Genomic DNA, 25,242 nt, shown 5'->3' with positions numbered 1-25,242 from the left:
AACTCTTGATCAGCTCAGGTCATGATCTCAAGGTTCATGAGACTGAGCCCCAAGTGGGGCTCCACACTCTTAGCAGAGATTCTCTCTCTGCCCTTCCCCTTCCCCTGTGCACGTGCTCTCTCTCTCAAATAAATAAACTTAAAAAGAAAAGCAGGGGCGCCTGGGTGGCTCAGTCGGTTAAGCGGCCGACTTCGGCTCAGGTCATGATTTCGCGGTCTATGAGTTCGAGCCCTGCGTCGGGCTCTGTGCTGACCGCTCAGAGCCTGGAGCCTGTTTCAGATTCTGTGTCTCCCTCTCTCTGATCCTCCCCCATTCATGCTCTGTCTCTCTCGGTCTCAAAAATAAATAAACGTTAAAAAAAAAAAAGTAAAAAAAAAAAAAAAAAGTAAAAAAGTTAAGGGCCATTGTGAATCCCAGTTCCTGCCTAATGCTTCCCTTTCTTCTGAATTCCTGAATTGTACTGCACTTAGAGTTTGAACCTCACTTCCCATCCCTGAAATACGCATCATGCTATACTGGTAGTTCCGTTTCATGGCACTTTACATAGACTATAATGAAGTTCCTTGCAGTAGAGTTTGGGGTACTGGCAAAAGATTTGAACTTTGATATCAGACAGCACATAAGCTACAGGAGGGCAGCGACTCTCTCTTGTTTTGTTCTGTGCCCTATAGCCAGCACCTAGCATGATATAGGAGCTTAACGAATAATTCATTGAATAAATGAATGGGCTTGAGTTTGAATCTTAGCTACTTTATCACTTTTAAGCTGTGTGACACCCAGTCATTCATTTTAGAATTTAATTATTCAACAAACACTGTTGCATGTTTGCTAAGAGCCAAGCACTGTACTAGGCACTGGGGACATAAGTTGAAGAAGATACGTCCATGCCCTCAAGGAACTCATGCATCTAGTTATGAAGGCTGTTATGTGAAGTAAGGTGGGAAGGGCAGCCAGCGTGCAGGCCCAGGGGAAGAAAATGAGAGAACTGTTAGCAGATCTGTAAAGCAGAGGCATAGGAGGCTTTCCTGGGCCTCATGTGTCACATAAGGGAATGTGAATTTGACTTGACTGATTAGATATGGGGCAAGATGAAAAAGAAGTCAAAGGTGAGCAGGCAGGAGAATACAAAGGCCTTAGGTTAACCACAGTAGCAGCCACAGTGGCCATAGAGAGGGACTGAAAGCTATGAGAGAGTAGAGCAGAACCTACCACATTTCATGATGGTTTTGCACGAGGGGGATGAGAGGAAAGGAGCATCTTAGATTCCCATATCTCTGCCTTGGGTGACAAGGTCAGTGAGTCAAATAATATGGGAAAAGAAGCAAGTTTGGAAGGCTTTGGGCAAGTTATCTGACCTCTCTGAGCCTCAATTTCCCCACCTGTAAAATGCGAATAATAACATCCACCTCTCAGGGTTGCCATGAGAATTAAATAACAGGGAAGTTGTGGGGCGTAGAATAGATGCTCAGTAAACACTTTTGGGTGATACTAATAATAGTCCTTGCTCATGTGCCAAGCTCTTGATCCTCACAACAACCCTATAAGTTACATCTTATTATTATTCCTGTTTTACCAACACAGGAACTGAAACACTGTGAGGTGAACAAACTTGACCAAAGTCACCCAGTTGGTAAGTGGCAGAATGTACTTTCCTAGCCACTGCACTCCACTTCACTCCTGAGACTTATAACTGGACTTGAGGAAGGAAGAGAGGACGTGGCAGGAGAGATGGACGGCAGACCTGATCAAGGATTCACTCCAAGGGCAGTTTTTATTTAGAAACGTGCCTCTACAGCTTGGTGGCAGTCTGAGGGCACATGCCGCTGGCTTGCTTGCTTGTTTGGTCTCTTTTCCAGCCCAGGGCATAGGGTCCTTGGGGTTAAGGCACAGGATCAAGTTCTCAAGGATCAACATCCCAGACAGCCTCAGTGGTCAGGGGTCTGGGGCTGGTGCCCAAAATAAACAAGGCTCCGTTCTGGACTGTTTCATGGTTAGAGGGCCTGGGCTCCTGGCACCAGGTCCTCAGCTCCCTCTTCTGCAGGGGTTGGCATCACCCACAGGCCAGCTGTGGCCAGGTTCTGGTGGGTATGAGGTTGGGGGGTGGGGAAGGGGATAGCAGAGGCTAATTTTCTGGCGATGGGTCCAGTTTATCTTCCTGGGGGGTGGAAGCCGAGATGGGAGCCTCATCCCCACCGTTGAGGGACTTCAGCTGCTCACTGCTGCTGGGTGAGGGGGTCCTGTTGCCCTGGGATCCCCAGCGGGTCAGGCGCTTTAAGGAGGAGTCACGGCGGGCAAGTGGAAGGGGCTGGAAGCCTGTGAAGGAGCTGCTGGTGGTGGGACGCTTGTCTGGCAGAGAAAAGGCAGCCGTGTGTAAGGAGAAAGGTACGTGCAAAGGGGACAGGTTGAAGGGCCTTGCCTCAGTCCCTGGGGTAAAGGAGAACCTCCTGACCTTTGATCCCCTGCAGACTCTGTAGATCTGGAGGTATCCCTTTCTCCTTCCCTTCCCTCTCCCCACTCCAGACAAAGCTCCAGGGTCTACCCCTTCTCACCTCCGGGCTCAATTGGATGCATGAGTCGGTTCATCTGAACATTCCAGTGTTTCACATTGGTGCTGGCCTGGCGCAGCTTCTTCTGGGCAGCCTGTGGGGGACAGGGCCAATGGGGAGTGGGTCAGAGACCCACTGAACAGACCATCCTAAACAGGGTGCCTTGACCTTTTCAGGTTTGCAGGCCCCTTAGAATCTGACAAAGGCTATTGATCACCTCCCCAGAAAAACTCACACATGTTCATAAAGAGTGAGATATGTGAACAGAGTTAGCTTCCAGTTTCAGGGGTCTCGTGGGTCCCCAAAGGGTCAAAAATAATCATAATTATGGTTTCCATTCATTAAGCAGCTAAGATGTGCAAAGCATATTTATTATTTTAGTTAACCTCCAGAGCAGAGGTGAACAACAAGGAAGGGCAAAAGAGGTTAAGTGACTTGCCCAGGGACCGACGTTGACCACCGCACCACACCACCTCTGCAGGACCTAATGCAAAAGCTCTACTCCACTGCTCACCCAGCCATTAGCAGTGGTTGTAGGGTGAGGGAACCACGGAGGAACTTTCCCTTTCCATGGTACATATTTCTGTGTTCAAATTTTTTACTATGACCATGTCGCCCAACAAAGCGAATAAGATGACATTAATAAGAACATCAAAAATTGTAAAAGAACAACAACGACGACGACGATGACATCAACCCCTCTTCCACGGAGATTAGAGCCAAGGTATAGGGACAGCAAGGGAGGGGGCTTGGAAGAGTATGAGAACATTTTGCGCAGATCAATAACCATGAAGCAAATAGCAGCTAATGTTCCCTCCGCACTTGCTACATGCTAAATACCACATATCATCTCCTTTGGTCTTCATAACAATGCTGTTACCGGTCCCCTTCCCCGGGTGAAGGACTTGAAACTCAGAAAGGTCAGGCAACCGGCCTGAGGCCACACAGCCAGGAAGGGTTTCAGGGTTTTCGGGGTTTCAGGGAAGGCTCCGGCTCCTGCGGGTTAAGGCGCTCACCCCGCCGGCCTCCACCCTCTGCCACTGCGGGCCTCACCTCCACGTCCTCGTCGGCCCTCTGCCGGTTCTGCCGCACCTCCTCCAGCTGCTGCTGGGCTCGCTGCAGGGAGCGGCTCTGCAGCGCCATCTCCTGCTGCAGCTCTTGCTTCTCCTGCTGCGCCCGCTCGATGTAGCGCTCCTGCTCCTCTTTCAGCTGCAGCAGCTGCTTCAGCTTCTCCTCCTCCTCCTCCAGCAGTCTGCCGGGCGCACACTGTGTCGTCTCCACGGCCGAGGCACCTCGCGGGTGCCCCGCCAGCGGGACGCTGGGGAGTCAGGGAGGGGAACCAGGAGGGGTCCCGCTCAGTCCTACCTGGTCTGGGCTAGGCGCACAGCCTCCTCATCCCGCCGCGCTTTCACCTCCAGTTGCAGGGCCTCCTGAAGCCTCTGCTGCATCTCCTCCAGCTCTTGGATGCGCTGCCGCTGCCGGGCAGCCTCCTCCTTCTTCAGTTCCATCTCGGCTTGCATGGAGGCCCGGGCCTGCACGGGGACACAGAGCCGCGTCCATGGGGGCACGGCGTGGGGCAGGGAGGGCCGCCGGTAGGCTGCCCTTTCCCCAGGGCTCCACTAGGCTGGCCCAACTAGCTGTCTCCCGGTGAGGGTCTGGGGGGGCTCCTTCATGTTGGGGTTTCCTGATCTGACCCCTTTCCGGGAGCCTGACTAGGTCAGATAATGGTCAGTGAACAGAGGCTACATGGGGGAAAGGGGCTCGTCACCCCCTGCCTAGCACCAGCCTTAATAATCAGTATTATGTCCTATTAATATTAGGCATTATAACTATAATTAAGGCTAGTACTAGGCAGGGAGTGACTATAATTATAATAATTGTTGTAACAACTAAAGGTGTTCCTTCACTTGATCCTCACCATACCTCTAAGAGCACAGTTCTGTTAGCACCAACATGTCACTGATAAGTAAATGAGACACAGAGAGGCTAACTTGCCTGAGATCACGAGGCTCCTAAGGGGCAGAGCTGGGATTGAATCCAGGTGTCTGTAACTCCAGTTCTAGATCTCTTAAATCCTATATCTAATTCACCTACATGCCTATCCGCCTCCACATTCGTCCCTCCTTCCTCCCATCCTGCGTTCCCCGAACTGGTTCCACTGTAAACTTAGATCAAGTGTAGTCCAACCTAGTCCAGCGTGGGTCCAAACTCATCCCCAAACGCCGTCTTTAGTTGCCCCGCCTCCAGCCAAGGCGTCCGAATTCTACACCTGTAGCACTCAGCTCCCAGCCCCACCCCGTCTTCCATCTCCAGCCATCACTTGGATAGGTTCCTCCTGCACTCCCACCCCTTATCCCGCCCCTGGCACTGGCCCTGTCCCATACGCTTGTTTCATTCAGGTGCACAGGCTCTGTTCCAAGGCCCTCATTCCAAGCCCCGCCTCCACGCACCTCCTTCCCCAGCCCGTGGGCTCCGCCCCCGGCCCAGGCCCCGCCCCCGGCCTTCAGCTCTCTAGCCGGATCTCCCAGCATCTCTCTGCCAGCTGTCCCCCGCCGGGTGCGGTCCCCACCTGCTCCGCCTCGCGCAATTGGCCCTCGAGGGTCTGCTGCAGCTCGCGGTGCTGGCTGCGGCGTCGTTCCTCCTCCTCCTGCAACAGGCGCTCGGCTTGCCGCTGCGCCTCCTGTAGCAACTCCAGCTCCTGCAGCTTCCGTTCCTTTTCCTCCTGCAGCTGCTGCAGCCGCAGCAGCTCCTCCTCCTTGGCTGCCCGGCGCCGCTCCCGCTGCTCCCGCTGCTCGCGCCGCTTCTGCTTCAGGTCCTTGTGCAACGACGTCTTCCCCTCCGCCTGCAGCCGGATCGCGGTCTGGATGGCTGCGGCGGGAGAGGGAGGGGGTCAGCAGAAGGCTAGCCGGGGGCAGCGGGGTCCTCGAGGTGGTCCACCTCCGGAAAGGGGCCTTAGGAGTTGCTCGAGTCAGTCTCCGGCCTCCCGCTGGACAGTGTTACCACCCCCTTGTCACTAAGGAGGCGACCCAAGCCAGCCGGCGGCGAGCACTCACCAGCTGTCCATTCCTGGCGCTGGCGTGTGTCTGAGGCGCTCATCTCGTACGTTCGGGAGGCTGTCTTCACACAGAACATGCAGCGCTTCCCCTCTCGGTCGGGCAGCACCTGGGAGAGGGCAAGTGGCCCCAGATACGCTGGCTTCACTGGGGTCAGGGCCACACCGGCCGCAGAGACGCTCCAGTTCCATCCCCTACCGGTCCTCGCTGACCATCCACCCTGGGCACCGCTCCTACTCTGCCAGGAGCCTGGATGGCTTGGCATGGGGGTTAGTTAGGGGCGTACTGTGTCCCCATAACTCTTGTAGTCCCCGCTCTTTGGAGGTAGGGCGGGGCCGTTTTCATCTTGGTATCTCTCCATGGGGCCTAGCATGTAGCCCATTACTGAGTGCTTATGCAGATCATTCTTGAACACCTCCTGTGACACGGTCCTCACTATCCAAATCATTCATTTTCACATAGCCCTGCCTGTTGAGAAAGTTCTCCACTCATTCATTCCACAGATATTTTGGAGTGTCTACTGCAGACAGCTTATTGTTCTAGGCATTTAGGATACCGAGGTGGAGGTGTGCCTAACAGACTGAAATCCCTGCCTCCCCTAAGTCATATTCTAGCGGAAAATAACAGCTACCACATATTGAACTTCTTATGCTCTAGAGGCCGTAGTAGTGCTATATGTGCATCGTTTTTTTCACACCTCCCAAACAACCTTGCCAGGCAGGCATTATTGGCTCCACTTTACAGAAAAAGAAACTGAGGCTCTCACAGGTCGTGGCGCGTGCCCAATTCACACTGCCTGTTAGTGGTGGGGCTCAGCTTTCTGCCCAGATCTATGCTCTGTCCTCAGCGACACCTGTTTTCTTACGTGACAAAAAATGGGCAGAGCCTAGGATGATTTTTAAAAATGTAAAACAACAAATGTTGATGAGGATGTAGACGGTGGAACCCACGTACACTGCTGGTGAAAATGTAAGGTGGTATGGCTGCTATGGAAAACAATTTGGCTATTCCTTAAAAAGTTAAACAGCATTTCCATATGACCTCGCAATTCTACTCCTCAGTGTGTACCCGGAGAAGTGAAAACATATGTCTACCCAGAAACTTCTGTATGGATGTCCAAACCAGCATTATTCACAACAGCAAAAAGACGGAAACAACCCATTGTCCATTAATGAATGAGTAGATAAACAAAATGTCTGTCTACACAATGGAACATTATTTAGCCATAAAAAGGAGTGAAGTTCTGATCCACACCACAGCATGGATGAACCTTGGAACATTATGCTGAGTAAAAGAAACCAGTCACAAAGGGACAAATATTATATGATTCCATTCTACTCCAGGTACCTAGAACAGGCAAATTTATGGAGACAGAAAGTAGAAAAGAGGTTAGCAGGGGGTGGGGGAGGGGATGAGTTATTTTTTAATGGGTAGAGAGTTTCTGTTTGGGATGACGAAAAAGCTTTGGAAATAGTGGTAATGATTACACACATTGTGGATGTACTTAATGCTATGAACTGTACACTTAAATGGCAAATTTCATGATAGATGTGTAGTTTTTACTACAATTAAAAAAAGTTTAATGTTTACTTACTTCTGAGAAAGAGTGAGACAGAGAGAGAGAGAGAAAACATGAATCGGAGAGGGGCAGAGAGAGAGGGAGACACGGAATCCGAAGCAGGCCCCAGGCTCTGAACTGTCATCACAGAGCCCGACTGGGGGCTTGAACCCACAAACCATGAGATCATGACCTAAGCGGAAATCAAGAGTCAGACATTCAACCGACTGACCCACCCAGGTGCCCCTCCCCCCACTTTTTACCACAATTTAAAGAATTGTTTTAAGCCACTAAAATAATAACGGGACAGAGCCAAGGGAGGGAAAGGAGAGGGATGTGGAGAAAGATGAAGGAGGTATATAGAGTTGTCAAAGGGAATGGAATTTGGGTGAAGGAGAAAAACTTTTCAAGAGGATTCCTAGAACATTTTGCTGTGTTGTGTGAGGCATAAGCCATCTCTTCTGAAACCGTTAGCAAAATTCACACCTGTGTTCTACCCCGTCACCGTCTCCCTCACCTCCACGCAGCACTGTGCGTCCAGTGGGATGGTACCCCTTTTCTCCTTGCACTCTTCACTCCCAAAATAGCAGAGGCAGCTGGGCTGCAGCTGGAACCAGCGTTCTGTCCAGTTCCTCCTCAGGTGCCCTCGCTTCCACAGGTAGCCCTGCCAGCCAGAGCAGAGAAAGTCAGAGGCCTCACTGGCACGCCCCATCCACCCCAGCTGGGGGTCCTCCTCCAGTTCCCAGCTTGGCCTGACCTGCTTCAGGACATCTTGGATGAGTTCCTGATAGACTTCATGGATGGCCATGCTGAGAGTGTCCCGCCCCACACCTCGAAGGCAGCGCCCCGAGTTGAAGAGTTCCAGGAACTGCCAGACGCTGAGCCCTCCGCTGGTCTGGGCTGCCTGGGCTTCCTGGGCCAGCAGCTCTTCCAGCTCACCCAAGCCCACCTCCAAGCTCATGCTGCTGAGCACCTTCTTCAGCAGGTATTCCACCTGGAGGAGAAGGAAAGCCTGGTGGCTGCAGCAGGCAGTGTTGCCTGCGACAATACCAGAGGGTGCCCCCTCTCGCTCCCCAGAGCCTAGACAGGGGTGACCAGGTACAGGGAGTGGGGGACCAGAGGACTAAATGTTGGTGGAAACCAGGGTAGATTTGGGAGGGAATCCTGGAGCCCCAACCTCAATTCAGGCATCCCCTTCCCCTCCCCAACCTCCAGTCCCATGTCCCACTCCTTCATGCTTTAAATTAAGGGCAGGGTGAAGGCCGAGGGCTAGGGGCCAGGCAGAGGCAGCAAATCATAGAATACATCAGAGGGGGTGCAAGGGCCCTGTCATCCAATACCCTTACTTTGCAGATGACAACACTGAGGCCCAAAGGGGGAAGTGACTTGTTCTAAATCATACAGCAAGTTGGTGGCAGCAAGAACTCGATTCAGATCTCCTGAATCCCATCTGAGTCCTTATTCCAAGCCCAAGCTCCAACCCAGAGGATCCTTCCCTTATGGGAGGTTAAGGGGATTGGGGGTGGTGGTAAGCAGGGCAGGGACAGGAAACCTGCTACAGAGGAACAGGAAGTAGTGGTTGGGGTACATCCTGCTGCAGTTTGTTCATACATGTTGATCGCAGCAGCAAACAGCCTTCTGGCCAATGAGGGGCCACCTTGCCCTGACAGGAGTCTGACAGGGGTGCTGAACCAAGTGTAGAGAGACACATGTCCCTTTCCTGCCCCAGCAGCTTCTTGGGAAACTCTCTTGCTCTGGAGCCTCCTGGGTCTCAGCTGGGAGGGGGGGGGGGGTGTACCAGTTCAGGGATTAGATATTTCCCTCACCCTTCCCACAAACAGAAGCAAGGAGACAAATCTGAGTGCAGTTGGATGTGCCAGGACTTGTAAACACGGAGGATTCCTCCCCTCTATACCTTAAGACCTAAATTGACCCTGGCATCTTCATAGTCACCAAAAGGTCAGGAGAAGGCTGAACAGATGGGGGAGAGAGGTGGGAAGTGGGTTGGGGGGCACCTGAGTTGAGGCAGTAGAGCCTCTACTCCCAGCATACCCTCTCTGGAGCCCTGATTTGGGTTGGCCCTGGCTCTCCCCAAATTACAGAAGACAGGAAGGGAAAAATCTAGAGCCAGAGCCAGATTTGGTTGCCCCACCCCCCTGGGGTAATTGGACAGCTATCCCAGGAAAGTCTCCCTTCCTCTCATATAGTACCCTTCTCAGACTGTTACGGTGCCTTAAATCCTGCCATTTGATCTTAAATGGTTTTCATTTTTTTTTTTTTTAAATGGTTTTCATTTTTAAAAGCCCAGTAAGGTATCAGGCATTTACAGCTCTGTGTACATAGAATCTACAGGTCATTTTCCTACTTTGAGGGTTAACAGAGGCTTGAAGTAAGTGTAGTTTTGGTTCTCCCTGGGGGACGGCACAATTATTCTGGTCCGGGCAATTTTAGCATCTGGGGACAGCTGGGGGCAGAGAAGCACCAGCATGGGAAGACCAAGAAGAAGGGAGTTGTGGGAAAGTTGCAGAGATGATTCATGGTTTTGCTGAGGCCTGGCCCCAGTGATTCTGGGGCTGCCATTACCCTCACCTCATCAGGAACCATGATCAGAGGGTACTTGTCCTCAGACAGGAAGTTGAAGAGGCACCAGAGGCGGAAGGCATCCTCATTGGAGAGCATGCTGTTCCCGTTGCTGTCCACCCGATAGTTCTTCTTGGCCGTCAGGGTCCAACACAGCTCATCAAAGTGCTCCTTAACGAAAGCCCCCTCCTCCACCTGCCACCAGGCCTGCATGTCAGCCCAAAGGCCGCCCCATCCTTGCTCTACCACCAAACAAGACTGCAGCTGCTTTCTTGGGGTCACCTACTCCCCTGCTCCCTACCCTGCCAAGTTGGGGCTCTAACTTGAGGAATCCCTGAACTGCTTACCAGGTAACTAGCTGATTCCACACCTCCCACACCAATCCACACCCACCCGAGTCCCCTGCCAACAGAGAAACACTAGCCCCTCAGCCCAGGGGAAAGAGAAGCGGAGGCCAAGGGAGGATGGACAATCAAGAAGAGAAGAGAGTGACAGCTGGGAGGAGCAGGAGGCACAGCACTGGGGAGGCTGGAGAGCCTTCTGTAAAGGTTACAGCTGGAAATGGGAGGTGAGCCTAGGTAGGAATGGGGTGGAAGTGTGGAGGCTGAGGTGAGGGAGATTGAGGGTGAGTTAAGGGAAGCAGGGAGGGGGACAGGGGGCTGCAGTGTGAAAGAAGGAGCTGGGAGGGTGGGGATGGACAGTGGGGACAGAAGTGGGGGTTTATAGGTGGGAGGAGTTGGGGTGGCAGTGTATTGGGGTGCTGGCCAGACTGGGGAGTGGGGAGAGGTTAGAGGTGCCCCCTCAAGCTAGGCTCCACCTTGTCCAGGATGTACTTGTTGAGGTAAGGCATGTATCCTTGGCTGGACACGGGGCCATCGTCATCGTCCCGGAAGTGCTCCTCCAGAGCCACAGGGTCGTGGGGGATGTGCAGGACCGTGTACAGGTTGTGGGACAGCACCTGAGACAGAGTGGCAGTTTGCCTTCCTGTGCCCCAACCAAAACTGGGCCAGAGGACTGTTCCCACCTCCTGGCTTGTCCCCATTCCCATCCTGGCTAAGTCCTCTGCACACATGATGCAATTCAATCATAACTAAAACTTACGTATTTATATAGACAACGGAATACAATTCAGTCATAAAAAAGAAGGAAATCTTGCCATTTGCAACAACGTGGGTGGAACTTGAGGGCACTATGCTAAGTGAAATCAGAGAAAAATATATACCATATGATCTCACTTACATGTGGAATCTAAACAACAAATAAACACCCCCTCCCCCGCAAGCTCACAGATACAGAAAGCAGACGTGGTTACCAGGGGCAGGGGGTAGGGAGGTAGGTGGAATGCATGAAGGGGGTCAAAAGGTACAACTTCCAATTATAAAATAAGTTATGAGGATGTAAAGTATAACATGGAGACTATAGTTAATAATACTGCATACGTATTTGAAAGTTGCTAAGAGTGGATCTTAAAAATTCTCATTACAAGAAAAAAGTTGTAAAAAAAAAAGAAAAGAAAAAAGTTGGGTAAGTATGTATGGTGACAGATGTTAACTAGACATTGTGGTGATCATTTCACAATATATACAAATATCACATCATTATGCTGTATACCTGAAACTAAGATGTTATATGACAATTATACTTCAATAAAAAACAAAAAACAAAGAAACCTAAAACGTATACCCTTACTATGCACTAAGCACACTGAGTGAAGTACTTTACACATAATTCATTTAATCCCCATAACAACTGTTAATATCCCCATTTTACAGATGAGGTGAAAGAGCTGGGCTTCAAACCCACACAGCCATGTTCTTAGCCACTTCGTTAGGTAGGGATGTCCTCTTTCTACAGACAAGGACACTGAGGCTCAAGGGATTCAATAACTTCCCCAAGGATTCACAGTAAGCAAGAGTCTGGGATTCAAATCCAGCTCTGAAGATCCCAAAGCCCAGGTGCTTCCCAGGATGCTGGGCTATCTATCAGCAGGGAGGTGGCTGTCACACCAGGGCAGAAGCCTCCAATGTCTCATCATTTCCATCAAAGACTCAGTGTTCGGGCTGCAGTGTGCCTAGCTCCGGGAAAGGCAAGTGCAGTTCCAGTCACTGCCCTTCAAAGATGGAAGGGAGCTGGAAAGGGCTCAAAGAAGGGTCACGAAAAATGGTCTGTGACATGTGGAGGAAAAGGCCTAGAAGGGATGGTGGCCATGGTGGTGTGGAGGGGAAACACGGGTTGGTTAACAAACCCATGATATAAGAACAAAGAGGTTGAAGTTGGAACAAGAGCAGGAAAAAATAAAACTGCCTCGGGTAGTTCTCTTATAGCACTTATCACAGTGGTAATGATGAAAATGGTCATTATTGCACACCTACTATGTGGCAGCCACTGTATGAGGTGCTTTCTATACCCCATGTCTAAAATCCACAACTGCGATACACAGATATAATTATCCCCGTTATTTATTTATTTATTTTAAAAAAATTTTTAACGTTTATTTATTTTTGAGACAGAGAGAGACAGAGCATGAATGCGGGAGGGTCAGAGAGAGAGAGGGAGACACAGAATCTGAAACAGGCTCCAGGCTCTGCACCGTCAGCACAGAGCCCGACGCGGGGCTTGAACTCACGAACGTGAGATCGTGACCTGGGCCAAAGTCGGAGGCTCAACCGACTGAGCCACCCAGGCGCCCTGGTCCCCGTTTTTTAGATGAAGGTGCTCAGCCTTGGAGAAGTTGAGAGTAAGTGGCCGAGCTGAGGCTGGAACCAGGTGTGCCTCCCTATTAAAATACTGACCCTGAGACTCTTTCTCCAGGTAGATGGTGAACTCTGGAGGCAAAGTTTCTGTTCATTTCTACCACCCAGCCCCTATGTCCTCTTTTGCACACTGAAGGCAGTCAACAAATGCTGTGTTTAAGGGCTGCTTCCACCCACCAACAGTTAAGCTTAGGGTCAGGTCCTGAGGCAGGAGCTGGCAACACCCCAGGGATGGTACCATGCCAAGTCTTCACTTCTTTATTCTCTTATGAGAGAAGATGGGACAAAGGATTGACACTTGCCCCCAGTATTCTGCTGGGCCTCAGGCTCGACTTAACAAAGAGGGAAGTTGGAAGACCCAGCAAGAAGGTGTTTCTGTTTTCGCTCATACCTCTCTGGGAAGCCATCCCTGACCCCACCCCAACCCTGGTTCCCGTGCTCTTCATATCATCTCATGTGCCATATTTGGTTTTGCTTCTCTTGTTCTAGAGGACATCTTAAGTTTCTTCCTGATAAACTCTGCCTTCTTCTCCCTTATTTGGTAATGGAGCCCTGATTTTTCTTTGAGAAGCACCTCTCCCCCATTCTCAATATCTGTGGTAATTGACCCGTGTACCCTGACCCGACCTGGGGCAGGGGGTGGGCACATCAGAGTCACGGCGATTGGCTGAAGGAAAGGCACGTGACCAAACCTGGGCCAATAAAAATCAGCCCTACGATTTAGGCTTCCTCTAGTGGAAAGAGGTATACTTTGTTAAGCTGTTAGAAGGTAGACACCTTCACCCTCTACCCCTCAGTTTCATTGTCAGTAAAACAATGGGATAGTAACTGTCACCTGGAGAGGCTGTGAGGCTGGAAAGGATTATGGAGAGTGCCAGAGTTAGGTCTGCCCAGAGCTAATGTTAGTTCTCTTTCTGCGTAGAAAGTGCAATTAAAATTTTTTTTTCAACGTTTATTTATTTTTGAGAGACAGAGACAGAGCACGAGCAGGGGAGGGGCAGAGAGAGAGGGAGACACAGAATCCGAAACAGGCTCCATGCTGTCAGCATAGCGCCTGGCGCCAGGCTCGAACAAGGCAGTCATGAGAACTGGACCTGAGCCGAAGTTGGATGCTTAACCAACTGAGCCACCCAGGTGCCCCCAAAGTGCAATTTTTTAACCTCACATATGGACATAGATCTTGACTGATATCAGGTACTGAAGAGACTATGTAGAAATGGGGATTTGAATGCTCTACTGCTGAGGTGTGAATTAATCTCTCTGGAGGGCAAGAACCTATCAAACTTAAAATTGGGCATGACCCCCAAATTTCTAATCATCTAACCTATAGATGCTCAAGGGAACAGAGCTACATGTACAAGAATGTTCACTGAAGCATTGTTTATAATATGAGGAATTGGAGACAGCTAGGCTTCTTCAGTAGGGGGACAGGTACACCGTGTCATGGACCTATGTGTGGTTGGAAATATTTTACCTCTGACACTTGTGTGCTTATGGGCAAGTGGTTTAACATCTCTAAGACCTTATCTCCTCTGTGAGAATAATAAGGGGGCCTACTCCAAAAGGTTTCTTAGGGGCGCCTGGGTGCCCTCAGGCAGTTAAGCATCTGACTCAAGTCATGCTCAGGTCATGGTCTCACAGTTCATGAGATGGAGCCCCCACTCCCTGCTGAGTGTGGAGCCTGCTTGGGACTCTCTCTCTCCCCTGCTCTCTGCCCCTCCCCCACTTATGCTCTGTCTCTCTCTCTCAAAAAATAAACAAATAAATAAATAAATAAACATTAAAAAAATTCCCAGAGGTGCCTGGGTAGCTAAGTTGGTTAAATGTCTGACTCTTGGTTTTGACCCAGGTCATGATCTCACAGTTTGGTGGGTTCCAGCCCCGCATTGGGCTCTGCGATGGCAGCGTGGAGCCTGCTTTGGATTCTCTGTCTCCCTCTCTCTCTCCCCCTCCTGCACTTGCACTATCTCTCTCAAAATAAATTAACAAACAAACATAAATAAATAAATAAATAAAGTAAATAAATAAATTTCCAAAGGGTTTTTTTTGTTGTTTTGTTTTGTTTTTTTTTTTTTTAGAATGAAGAGGTCAGCATAGCACCTGGTAGGGAGCTCATTGTTTAATAAAAGTTGTGTGCTATTTTTATTATTATGCTTTTATGAACACACATGGAAAGATATGCATAATATACTGGTTGGTGAAAAAAAAACAAGCTGTAGAGTGGAATGTTTGTAAAATAAATGTGTGCAAAGATTAGGTTGAACCATAGCAAATTGCAGTTTTAATAGGTTGAAAAAATAAAATGTCAGCAATTTCATATGGCCCAACCTAATGTGTTTATTTGTATATAGGAAAAATCTAGAAGACTCAGCAGACTGTTAACAGCTATCACCCCACCATCCTTCCCCAGGGAGGGGAGGAACTTTCATCATATTTAACATTACGTTTGTCTTTGAATTTTTTTTAAACCAGTAACATGTTTTACTTGAATAAATTTCATCTTCTCTAAAATTATATTCTTCTACACTCTGAATTCTTTTTTTTAACCAAGAGGATTTGTTTTTATGACAAAAATTTAAAGCCACAGAGATAAAAAAACAAAGAGTGCCATTAACCACTAATGCACCCTGTTATTAAGTTGGTCTATAATGACATTTATTTGCTATTCCCTTTTTGTGCGAGCATTTCTGGGTGTTCTACATTCCTTGAGGGCAGCAAGGACTCTAAGCTCAGGCCTGATTCCAGAGTTCAGTACCATGTCCCCCACAAGATAAATGTTTTTGTCTGACTCAAGTCTAACTTACATGCTCCAATGGTTTCCCATTTTTCTCAGAGTAAAATTCCAAGTCCTTCCAGAGGCCTCAGGCCCCATATGACCTGGCCTCCTGCACCTTCTCTGACTTCATTCCTCTTGCTCACTCCTCTGCCAGGCACACATTTGCCTCAGGGCCTTTGTACTTGCCATCCCTTCAGCCTGGAACATCCTTCTTCCAGGTGCAGGCATGGCACATACTCTCTTCTCCTTCCCGTCTTTAACTGAGATGTCACCTTCTCAAGACCACCTTATTTAAATCTATAACCCCATCCCCTCTACCCCAACCCCCCACTCTCCATCCCCATTTCTGCTTTATTTACTCTCATGTCATGGATCATCTTCCATCACGTGATACATTTGTACTTATTTTATCATCTGTATTTTCTGACTAGGATGGTAGCACCACCATGGGGGGATTTTTGTCTGTTTTATTCACTGCTGTATCATGGGTCTGGCACCTAAGAAACTCAGTAAATATCTGTTGAATGAAATTAAACGCTTCATGGGAAGAAGTGTGAGAAATACAAAGTCAGGCAGACATGTACTGAATCTCTCTGAGCAAATTAACCTCACTGGGACTTAGTTTTTGTATCTCTAAAAACAGCATTCAAAGAGATGCTGTGCAAACCCCCTTCCCACCCCCGGATGGAACCTGCCACACGGCAGTGCAGTTATTTGAGCTGTTCCTCACTTCGGTTCATTCGTCCACACTGTCCTCTAAGACATACCTTCCTCACCTGTACCTTTTGCCAGTGGAATCTGAGGGGCCCGGGACAGAGGCTCCATTCCCTGTGAGCCGTCAGGTGTCGGGACCAGAAGCAATTAAGGCTCCAGACACTCAGGGCTCAGGGCTTCTCCCCCAGAGAGCTCGGTAGACCTCAGACTGCCAGGCTTCCTGTGCCTGGGTGCTGGTTGGGGCTAGAGGTGGTGAGAGGGTGTGACCAGGGGAGGGTCAGGCAGGAAAGGAAATGGCAGGGGCGGAGGCCAGAATGCGCAGGAGCTCACTGGGCTGATTTCAATCAATCCTCAGCCCTGGAGGCAGGGACTCTCATTATCCTCCTTTTACAGATGAGGAAATCAAGGCTCAGAGAGGTTAAGCATCTTGCTGGAAGTCTGCCTCTAAAGCCCTACTCTTGATCTCTCTGCTACATTAGCTCTGGCTGAGCATCACAATCACCTGGGGAGCTGGTGAAACTGAAATACGCTGGGGCCCGCCCAGACTTACTGACTCAGAGTTTCCAGGGGTGGGGTCCAGGTGCCTGTAGTTTTCACAAGCCGTCATTCAGGCTCCCTCACAGAGGACTCTCACAGTCTCACCCCCAACCCAGGCAACCTCTGACCTCTGAGTTGACAGCAACTGATCTTTGAGAGGTTTCATTTACCCACTGTTTCCTGTGGAGGCATGTGGGGAAATGGTTCTCCTCTAGGGGCTTGTGAGTTCCCTAAAAACTCAAGTGTGGGGATGGGGCAGGTGCCAGGGCCCATGGTCTTGCGGTTCCCAGACTTCGCTCGGGAACTCAGATATGAGGGGTTTGGGAACCCATAAGGAGCACCAACTAATGGCTGCAAAGACAGTACATAATCTCTCTTTCCTATACGGCCTATCGTTTTTTAAGTGTATCTCGGTGTCAGGAGATACTTTTAAATTATATAGATCCTTTAAAGAGTTACAACCAGCAGATAATAAAGTATAACTACTATCAGGAGGGAGGAGCCCTGGGGATTTCAAAAAGGTGAGAATCTCTGAATGAGTTGTGCGCCTGCTGAGAGCAAGAAAGGGCTAGAAGGGGCTGAGGGCAGGCACCAAAGAAAGAGGCTCAGAAAAGGGAAAAGAGAGGCTGCATCAAGGATCAATTTCACCTACTTGATGTACTTTGTCAAAATTTATTTTAGTAGAAAAAAAACCCCTTTTTATCTTAGTAATCTAGCTGGATAGCTTGGAGATCCCCAGTTCAACCCACTGGCTTTACAGATGAGAAACTAGAAATTCAGAGATGGGCAGTCACTTGCCCAAGGTCACCTAGCTGGGAAGGAGTTTAGAAGTCCAGGCCTATGTGGCTCTGAGTCAAGTGTTCTGCACACCACGAAATCATCCTCCCTCTGCCCACCATCCTAGGCTGGGGAGGCCAGCAGTAGGTAGGGGTCAGAACAAAAAAGCTGAAGATCGCAGCCAGCAGGTTCCTGGACTGGAGTTGTTCTTAACCTCCCCTCCACAGAGAAGGCTGCTGTCCCTCTCCTGAGGCAGAGCCTGAAGCTCAGGAGCCTGAAAGACCTAAAAAAGTCAAGTGGGGGGGGGGGGGGTGCCTGGATGGCTCAGTCAGTTAAGCGTCTGACTTCAGCTCAGGTCATGATCTCATGGTTCGTGAGTTCGAGCCCCACCTCAGGCTCTGTGCTGACAGCGTGGAGCCTGCTTCGGATTCTCTTTCTCCCTCTCTCTCTCTGCCCCTCCCCTGCTCATGCTCTGTCTCTCTCTGTCTCAAAAATAAATAAAACATTTAAAAAATAATAATAAAAAGCCAAGTGGGTAAGGCCCCAGCTCTTGCCTGGCAAGGGGAAGGGGTAGGCCTGCTGCCTCCTGAGATCTCATCGAGCCAGAGACTTTCTGCTCCATCCACATCCCCAGTCTCAGGCCCCTCACCCCCAATTCTCAGCTAATCCCCCACTAGGCTCAGAACCAAGACTGCGCCCCCAGGGAAGAGGAGTCCTCAACTCCTGGCAAATTTTGTGCTCAATCTAAATCCATCCTGGGCAGCAGTGCCATTCATATTGGCTAACTGTACTTTCCTCAACTGGACAAAGGCCATTGTACTTTCTACAAGAATTCAGAGAGAGGAAGACTCATCTGCTCTGTCCTCCAAGTCTTCTCTTCTCCAGAGAAAACAATCCTGACTCCTTGGGTAATTCTCAGAGGGCTTGCTGACAGCCAGTGGCAGCCCTTCTCCCAACACATCAGGGAAGTGGTGACTGTCACAGACAGGCACAGCTTGCTGGGCTGGTTCAGTTCTCTGGCCTGGTCCCAACTGAGGACCCCAAGGCCAGGGACAGTGTTGGTGAGGACAGATTAATCCCAAGATCTTTTCCCTTCTCTCCCAAGTCTTTTCAGGGGTGGGGTTGGCCCCACTGGTATATCTCTCATCTGCTTCTTCCTCTGGCTTCTGACCACTTCCCTATTGCTCCTTTGCCTTTCCGGCATCCCCACCCCCAACACTATCACTACTTCCTCCTCTTCCAGTATCCACCACTATGGTCTTGGGAAAGAACTGCCTTCCCTATCTTTCTCGTGTGTGACATGGGCCTTACCACTTCTGCCCCACCCACCACCTGGTCCAAGACTCCTACCACTAGCACAGATTCTCAGAGTGGACGCATTTTCTGTTGAGTGGGGGAGAAATCTACCTTTGATCCTATGTGGCCAAAGCTGCTGGCAGTGGGCTCAGTTTGAGCTGTGAAGGGATACAGACAGTGGACAGTTCAAGTATGTAAGCTCCTAATATAACCTTCCCTGCAAATACCCAACCAGTGGGGGTGAGGTGTGGGCATCGATCCAGTTGGGAGGCCAAGAAAAGAAGGTTAAGGTAGAAAGCCTTACTGGCTGATAGCCAGGAAAAGGGGACCCACCTGAGGGCTGTACCTTCCATAGATAGCCTGGAGAGGTTATAGGAGCTATAGGTAATAGAGAGGCAGAAAATGGTATCTTGGAGACAACAAACTATGGAGGTTGGGATTATTTCTATAAAATATTAATGAGAGTGGGAGGTGGATGCAGGGCACGGGTTGTTGCAGGGATGGATTTTGGATGATCTACTTTTCTTCTGTCTGTACTGAAGTCCCTGCTAGATGACATGATCTGCAATAAAATGATTTAAATAGAATGTAAGGAAGAACCTGCCTGTTGAGGAATCCTCCCAGATGATCAAAGGTGGTAACGGACTATCTTTCCTGGGGGTGCCAAGAATCATTTTTTGGATGCTCGTAAGTCTGGCTAAGGGGTAGATTATGGGATAGGACCAGTTTGGCACATCCAAGTTTATTGCATTGAAATTCAGCAAAGTAGGAGGTTGGATTGGGGGTGGGGCATAGTGCCTATCCTGCCCCACTCATCTCTCCCAGGTTTCCAGGCATCTCCTACCTTAATCATTAAGAATGGAGGTTTCCTTGAGGCTACATTCCACCTTTGGGGGTGCCCAGATCGGACACCAGAAATTTAGGGCCTAGCTTCACGCGAGGCACATAGTTGCTCAGTAAACATGTGAATTGAATGAATGGTCCCTTAAGAGAGGTCACAGAGAACCGAGGCTTACCCTGTTCCTATCTCCCAGTGTTCCCTGGTTTCAGTGGCCTAGGGCCTTGCTTCTTCCCCACTAACTAGGGTGGAGAAGGCCACACTAAGCTAGCACTAGAGGAAGGGAGGAAACTTTTTGATCGCCTAGGAATTAATTGTCTAGGACCAAGTACTGAACCGTACATAAGACAATCACTGATGGAGCTCTTCCTGGGCTCAGATTCCACTCCCTCCCTACCTGAGGTCCCAAGGCCAAAGGGAACAGTTTCCCAACCTGGTGTGTGGGAGGAGGGGAGGCTGAGCTGGGCAGCAGCAGAACAGGGTCTTGGTCCTTGCCCCTTCCCAGTGCTGTTGCACCTGGGAGACAAGAGTTCAGAGGAGCTGTTCTCTGCCAAAGATGACCAAGTCAGCCTGGTTTGGAACTGGGAGAGGCTCTTTAAGCCACTCTCTCAGCTCCGGGAGGAAGTGACTGACAAGTACTAGCTAACTGTCTCTCTTCAAAACCAGGAGGAAGCAGCAGGAAGGAGTAGGGTGCGTGCCCAAGCTTCACTCTGGGGAGACGTGTGCTCAACACACGGAGTATGGGATGTCGCCTGGCCTGTTGGCCTTCAAAACCTAATGATGCCACCTCCACCCTCCCAAGAGTTGGGGGGGGGGGGCAGGGCTCTGGGCAAAAGCTCTGCACGTACTTCCCTGGGGCCTCAGAACGTGGGCAGCAGGATCTACCAGGCTATGTTGTCCTGCTTACCCAGTACTGTCTCCCCTCCCCAGGCCTGGGCCTCTGGATGGCTGAGTGCCCGGGGAGCAGCACAGCGTTCATGCCTGGCTCCTGGGCTGCAGGGGCTGATGAGGCATGTCTGCCGGCCTCCCCTGGGCCCCGGGTGCCCCTCACCTTGAGCTGGGACTTGGAGACCTTGCCGCTCTTCTCCACGTCCAGTGCGGTGAAAGCGTACCAGATGGACTTAAGCAGCTCCTTGCGCAGGGCCATTGCTGAGGTGCCCGCCCGGCCCGGGGGCGGCTCTGACACCGAGATCCGGTTTCAGGAAATGCAAACGGCTGCAGAGACCGCAGAGGGGCCATGGCGCGGAGCAAGAGCTCCACCTGCCTGCTTGCATGGGGCTCCCCGTGCTGGCAGGAACCAGCCTGTTGCTCTTGCAGCGCTCAGTGGCCCCACTCTCTGCGTGGGACCTCGGCACCAGACCCTGGAAGGCCAGAGCCCTTGTTCTGTTCAGTGCAGCTCCCTAGGCGTGAGGCCCTTTAGAAGCCTCCTCAGCCCCACAACCTTCTGGGGCTTCCTGCGCTCCCAGAGGCAGCTTGCTGAGGGGGAGAGAGCAAGTCCACCCTCCTGACTGTAGAAGGGTGGCATTAGGGGATATCTTGTCTCAATTCCACACTTACCAGACAGGAGGCCTTGGATGAATTACTTAACCTCCTTGAGCAGTTTCCTCATAGTAAAGCAGTAAAAATACCCACGTCACAGAGTTGTAAAGTCCGGGGATGGATGTGAGGCAGAGCAGGCCCTGGATAAAGCACATCTTTTAGGGCCATCTAACACTGTGGTGGTGGGGCTCCTCCCAGGCGGAAGAAAACAAAGGCAACAACACAAAGTTGGCGGAGGAGTTGGGCCAGGGCACCTCTCCAGGTCAGGCGGACTTGGCACGTGACTTGTTGCCTCCCCATCCTCTACGCTTAGGCTCTCAAAGGCCTCAGCTCAGAGCACTGCCCACTCTGGGGCCCACTGGCCTTGAAGACCGCAGCATTTCTGAAGCACATGGGGGTGAGCCTTGTGGGGGGGCCCGGCTTCAAGGCTACTGGCGGCAGGAGGCTTGGGATTCAGGGCCCTCCACATCAATGCCTCCCTTTCTTTAGATCCAATGCCTGTGAGGGCTGGGACATGCTCCCTCCAAGAACAGCAATCATGGATGTTGAAGAAGTCTGCTCAGATAACTGAGACACCCCTCTTCCTGGGGGCGTGCCTCTGCTTCCAAAAAGCCGGTAACAAGAGTAAAAGGAAACTTGCTAGACGTCCCGGGAGAGGATGATTCCTGGGCTGGGGGAGAGGGTTCCATTCTCAAGTGGCAGGAAGGGACTTGGGCACATCTATCACCGTGGAGAGAGGAAAAGAGGCACCCCCAGTCCCTGCAATGCTCCCATGTAGGAGAGTCAAACCCAAAAAGTTCTTTCCATCAGATCTCTTCCTCTGCATCCCTCCCTTCTCACCAGGGCTGATCTGGTCCTCCCACATACTTTTCACTAGGGTCCAGTTGTGCCTTTGGGATTCCACAGCACAATCCCAGACACCTCAGTGGGCATCCCCAGAACTGGGACTTGAGCACTAGAGCAGATGAGTCATCAGAGACCTTCACTAGCCTTGGCAAAGGCACCTCCTACCCCCACTCCAACGTGGTACTTTGCCCACTTGGAGCAGCTGACCATACGCAGTGTGTGGATGTGGAGGTGGCTGGGCATGGAAGGGCTCTCCAGTACACGAGTTAAGGTATGAAAAAACAGAATTCCTCCAGTCAAACATCCTGATGCCTGAGATCCAACCAGAGCCTGGAAGCAGTGGTCCCACTGGTCCTGTTTGGCCCCCTGCAGCCTACCTGCTCCTTTGTGGGCAGAAAGCCACTGACAGCTGTTCAGGGCTTTTCTTACACCCGGGCTTCCTCCCACCTGTGCCCCTGGTGAGCCAGACCCAGAGGTCTGGCACTGAGGCTCAGTGGGGTTGTGCCAGGGATACAGGGCTAAGAGCCTGATTTGACCAGTCCTGGAACCAGAGACCAAAGCTGAAAGGAGGGAGGGAGGGACCCAGGTGGAAACTTGGAACTTTATTAAATACTCATTCACCCATTTGCCACCACCAACCAGAGCAGGAAAAAAAATTATCAAAATGGAATTTTAAAAAACCAAACCAAACAAATGAAACCCAATCCCCAGTATATACAGGGCTAACTCCCTGCCTCTCTGCCACAGAGAGGACAGGGGGCAACTGGGGGCGGGTGGGGCTGGGCACCTTTTCTCCAGCCACAGGCCCCTGAGCAATTCTGACTATGATGGCAGGAAATCCCTGCTGCCAAATGGCCAGGCATCTTGGCAGTCCTCCAGGGAGGTGGTTATTGCTGGGAGGAGCAGGGCTGAGCCTGCTCTGCCCCTACTGGGCTGAAAAGCTGTCTGCCCCTTCCCCTGGTGGGCAGTGACCAGTCAGAATAGAGGACCAGTCCCCACAGCAGTCCCAATTGCCACCTGAGAAGGGGAGTGGACTGAGGGCAGGAAGGTTGTTCTCTGGAGGAAGGAGGGTGGGCACCCAGCTGATTCTGAGGGGAGGATGCCCCAGTGCATCCTGGTGACCAGCTCGTCCTCTTTAGCTCCTGAGGATGACACACTCCCCCGATTCCAGCTGTTCGGTCTTCCTCTTGGGCAGGGCCCCTGGACCCTTCAGTGAGGCTGTTTTCCTGTCGCCTTCTCACCCCGGAGACCTATGTGGCCACCTTCTATGTGTCAGCCACAGCCCGGGCTCTTGGAAGCAAGGATGCCTGTGTGGCATGGCACCTCCTCCAACACGGTGTGGGACCCAGCTCCCTGGGACTCAGCAGCCGTTCTCGGGCTCTGTAGCCTCCAGGGTCACGGCCCCTTGCTGCATGGCAGCGGTGGCTACACTGATGGCCTCTTCTAAGGTCTGCTGCTCCTCCAGCTGTGCAGAAGGGGGTGGAGAAGGAAGGAGAGAATGAGACACTCCCCACTACAGTCTAGTGCTCGTCAGTATGTGGTCTACTTTTCTGAATCCCCTCCATCCACTCAGTGCCACATCCTGAGCAGTTAGTAGGGCCCCAATTAACAGGAAGTTCACTGACTAGAGTCCTAGCAGGCTAAGCGTGGCCAGGGAGCCACAGAATGGTCCATGGTCAGAGAGTTGGGCCTGATCACAGAAGGGAATGACTGGCTGGAGGGGACCTTAGTCATCATCTACTTTAGCCCCACTTGTTTTCCTGATGAAGAAACAGACACACGGAGAGATAAGGGGTTTAGACGACCACGTGTGTTGCCATCGAAATTATTCTAAAGGCCAGAGGGGGCTTCACCACTCTGCTTCAGTCAAGAAAGAGCCTGAGACAGGTGTGTGGATGCAGGCAGAAAGGGATTTGTCTTCTGAAATGAGCTCTTTTTGGGCCGAATGCCCTTCTCTTCAACATCTCTACCTCATTCATTTCCCTCCCATCCTTATTCCTTTCTCAGGGTATTGGACCTCTACACCCACCTGCACCGCAATGTGCGTTCCGTTGGCTGTGGCCAACAGTGCCACCTGTTGGTGATGAAGGGATGCTACACTAGAGTCTTCGGCCACCACAGCCCCAGAGGTAATGATTGTAACCTGAAATATAAAAGAAGGTTTTCCTAACCCACCTACATTACTCTCCCTCCCCCAATCCAAATAAAAATGTCTTAAGCAAGGTGGCTAGAAACAAGCCAGAAAGGGATGGATAAAACCACTATAGGTCAGATTAATTAGCACAGGGCTCAGAGCTTAGTGAGATGGTATTTTTCTCTTAGAGGCAACTTAATTTAGGGATTTTTGAATCATAGAAGGTTAGAGCTGTCAAAGGCCCAAAGATCATTTAATCCCCTCATTTGGAAATGGACTGGTCCATGGAAAAGTGACTTGCCCATGATAGCAAAGCCAAGCAAATTAGAAGTAGATCAAGATTTAGAAACTGTCTCATGACCCCCCGTGAAACTCTTTTCGAGAGGAGAGTTGCTGATGGCCCAGAGGAGCCGCGGGGGGAGTCTAGGTCCTGTAAAGAAGGCATGACTAAGTCAGCCTGCACCGTAACGCCCACCCCACACAAAGGAAGGACAAGAGAACAAGAAACCCCAAGCAAACCGCCTGGTCATACGGGCTGCGTCTGCGTGCCATCAGCGCTGACCATGGTGACCGTATGTGTGCCAGATGTGGCAAGGTCATCGTCCTCACTGGGTATGGTGAGGGTGGTGCTGCTGTGCTGGGTCACCATGCTGATAGCGCTCCCCAGGGCCTGCAGGTCTTCCGGGGACAGGCTGACCTGCCGATAGGAAGGAAGATGAGCTGGCAGTGCAGCGGAAGGTTGTGTGAAAGCCCCTAGGTGGACATACCTGCTCTCCCAGACAAGGGTAGCTCACCAATAAGCTAGCCAATTAGCTTCAAGTTATAGAGGTGTAGGGGGACAGGGACAAGCGAGTAAAACAGGTCTCAGGTTGCAAAAAGCTGGCCACTTCTATTTACCACCGCTTTACCTTGGGGCTCTGCTCCATGCAGTTTGGGGTCTCGACCCAATTTAATCCTCATGTCAACTCCAAAAGACAGAAGTGCACTTGACAGTGAGGGTGCTGACAAGGGTCATGTTATACTGCTGGCTAGAAACTCTAGCTTCCAGACCCCATGCCATGATCTGGCCCCCACATCAACATGCTTCTCTTGAGAAGGATATCCAAGTGTCTCACTCAGACGATCAGGACCTGTCAGCCTCCATGTAAAGGGGAAGCTAGTGACTGCACTCTAAAAGTTCCAGAGGTTGAGGTGAAAGCATGAGGAGGAGAGGCTGGCTTACAAGACTGGCTACCCTCAGCCTCAGCTCCCTGAGATCCACAAGGCTAAAAAGAGAAACTGGGTAGAGGTGGGGC

At 50.9% G+C, this 25,242-nt stretch overlaps 2 protein-coding genes across 5 annotated transcripts in view; both read right to left on the bottom strand.

Moving 5' to 3' along the window:
* Positions 1-357: 357 nt before the first annotated feature.
* DEF6 (DEF6 guanine nucleotide exchange factor) lies at positions 358-21,246 on the bottom strand. Of its 2 annotated transcripts, XM_042938534.1 has the most exons (12): positions 20,986-21,245; positions 20,480-20,643; positions 10,555-10,695; positions 9,747-9,932; positions 7,915-8,151; positions 7,675-7,821; positions 5,600-5,708; positions 5,116-5,414; positions 3,912-4,078; positions 3,600-3,798; positions 2,550-2,640; positions 359-2,346 (listed from the first exon to the last, which is right to left on the bottom strand). In XM_042938534.1, the coding sequence occupies exons 2-12, from the start codon at positions 20,573-20,575 to the stop codon at positions 2,123-2,125; spliced, it is 1,896 nt and encodes a 631-aa protein (XP_042794468.1). In that variant the 5' UTR covers positions 20,576-20,643; positions 20,986-21,245; the 3' UTR covers positions 359-2,122. The 2 variants fall into 2 exon arrangements, with proteins under 2 accessions (XP_042794470.1, XP_042794468.1); XM_042938536.1 differs by lacking the exon at positions 20,480-20,643 and having other exon boundaries at positions 358-2,346; positions 20,986-21,246.
* A 1,148-nt stretch (positions 21,247-22,394) lies between these two features.
* ZNF76 (zinc finger protein 76) overlaps positions 22,395-25,242 on the bottom strand; it is a 32,949-nt gene continuing 30,101 nt past the window's right edge. For all 3 annotated transcript variants that reach the window (XM_042938532.1, XM_042938531.1, XM_042938533.1), the window contains 3 exons: positions 24,480-24,644; positions 23,843-23,956; positions 22,395-23,278 (listed from right to left, as the gene is read on the bottom strand). In XM_042938532.1, the coding sequence (XP_042794466.1) occupies positions 23,174-23,278; positions 23,843-23,956; positions 24,480-24,644 (384 nt within the window). In that variant the 3' untranslated portion in view covers positions 22,395-23,173. The remainder of the gene's footprint in view (positions 23,279-23,842; positions 23,957-24,479; positions 24,645-25,242) is intronic.

Source organism: Panthera leo, chromosome B2 (assembly GCF_018350215.1).
Source record: "Panthera leo isolate Ple1 chromosome B2, P.leo_Ple1_pat1.1, whole genome shotgun sequence".
NCBI lineage: Eukaryota > Metazoa > Chordata > Mammalia > Carnivora > Felidae > Panthera > Panthera leo.
Note: the sequence above shows the minus strand (reverse complement) of the source record. Positions and strands in the feature narration are given on the sequence as shown.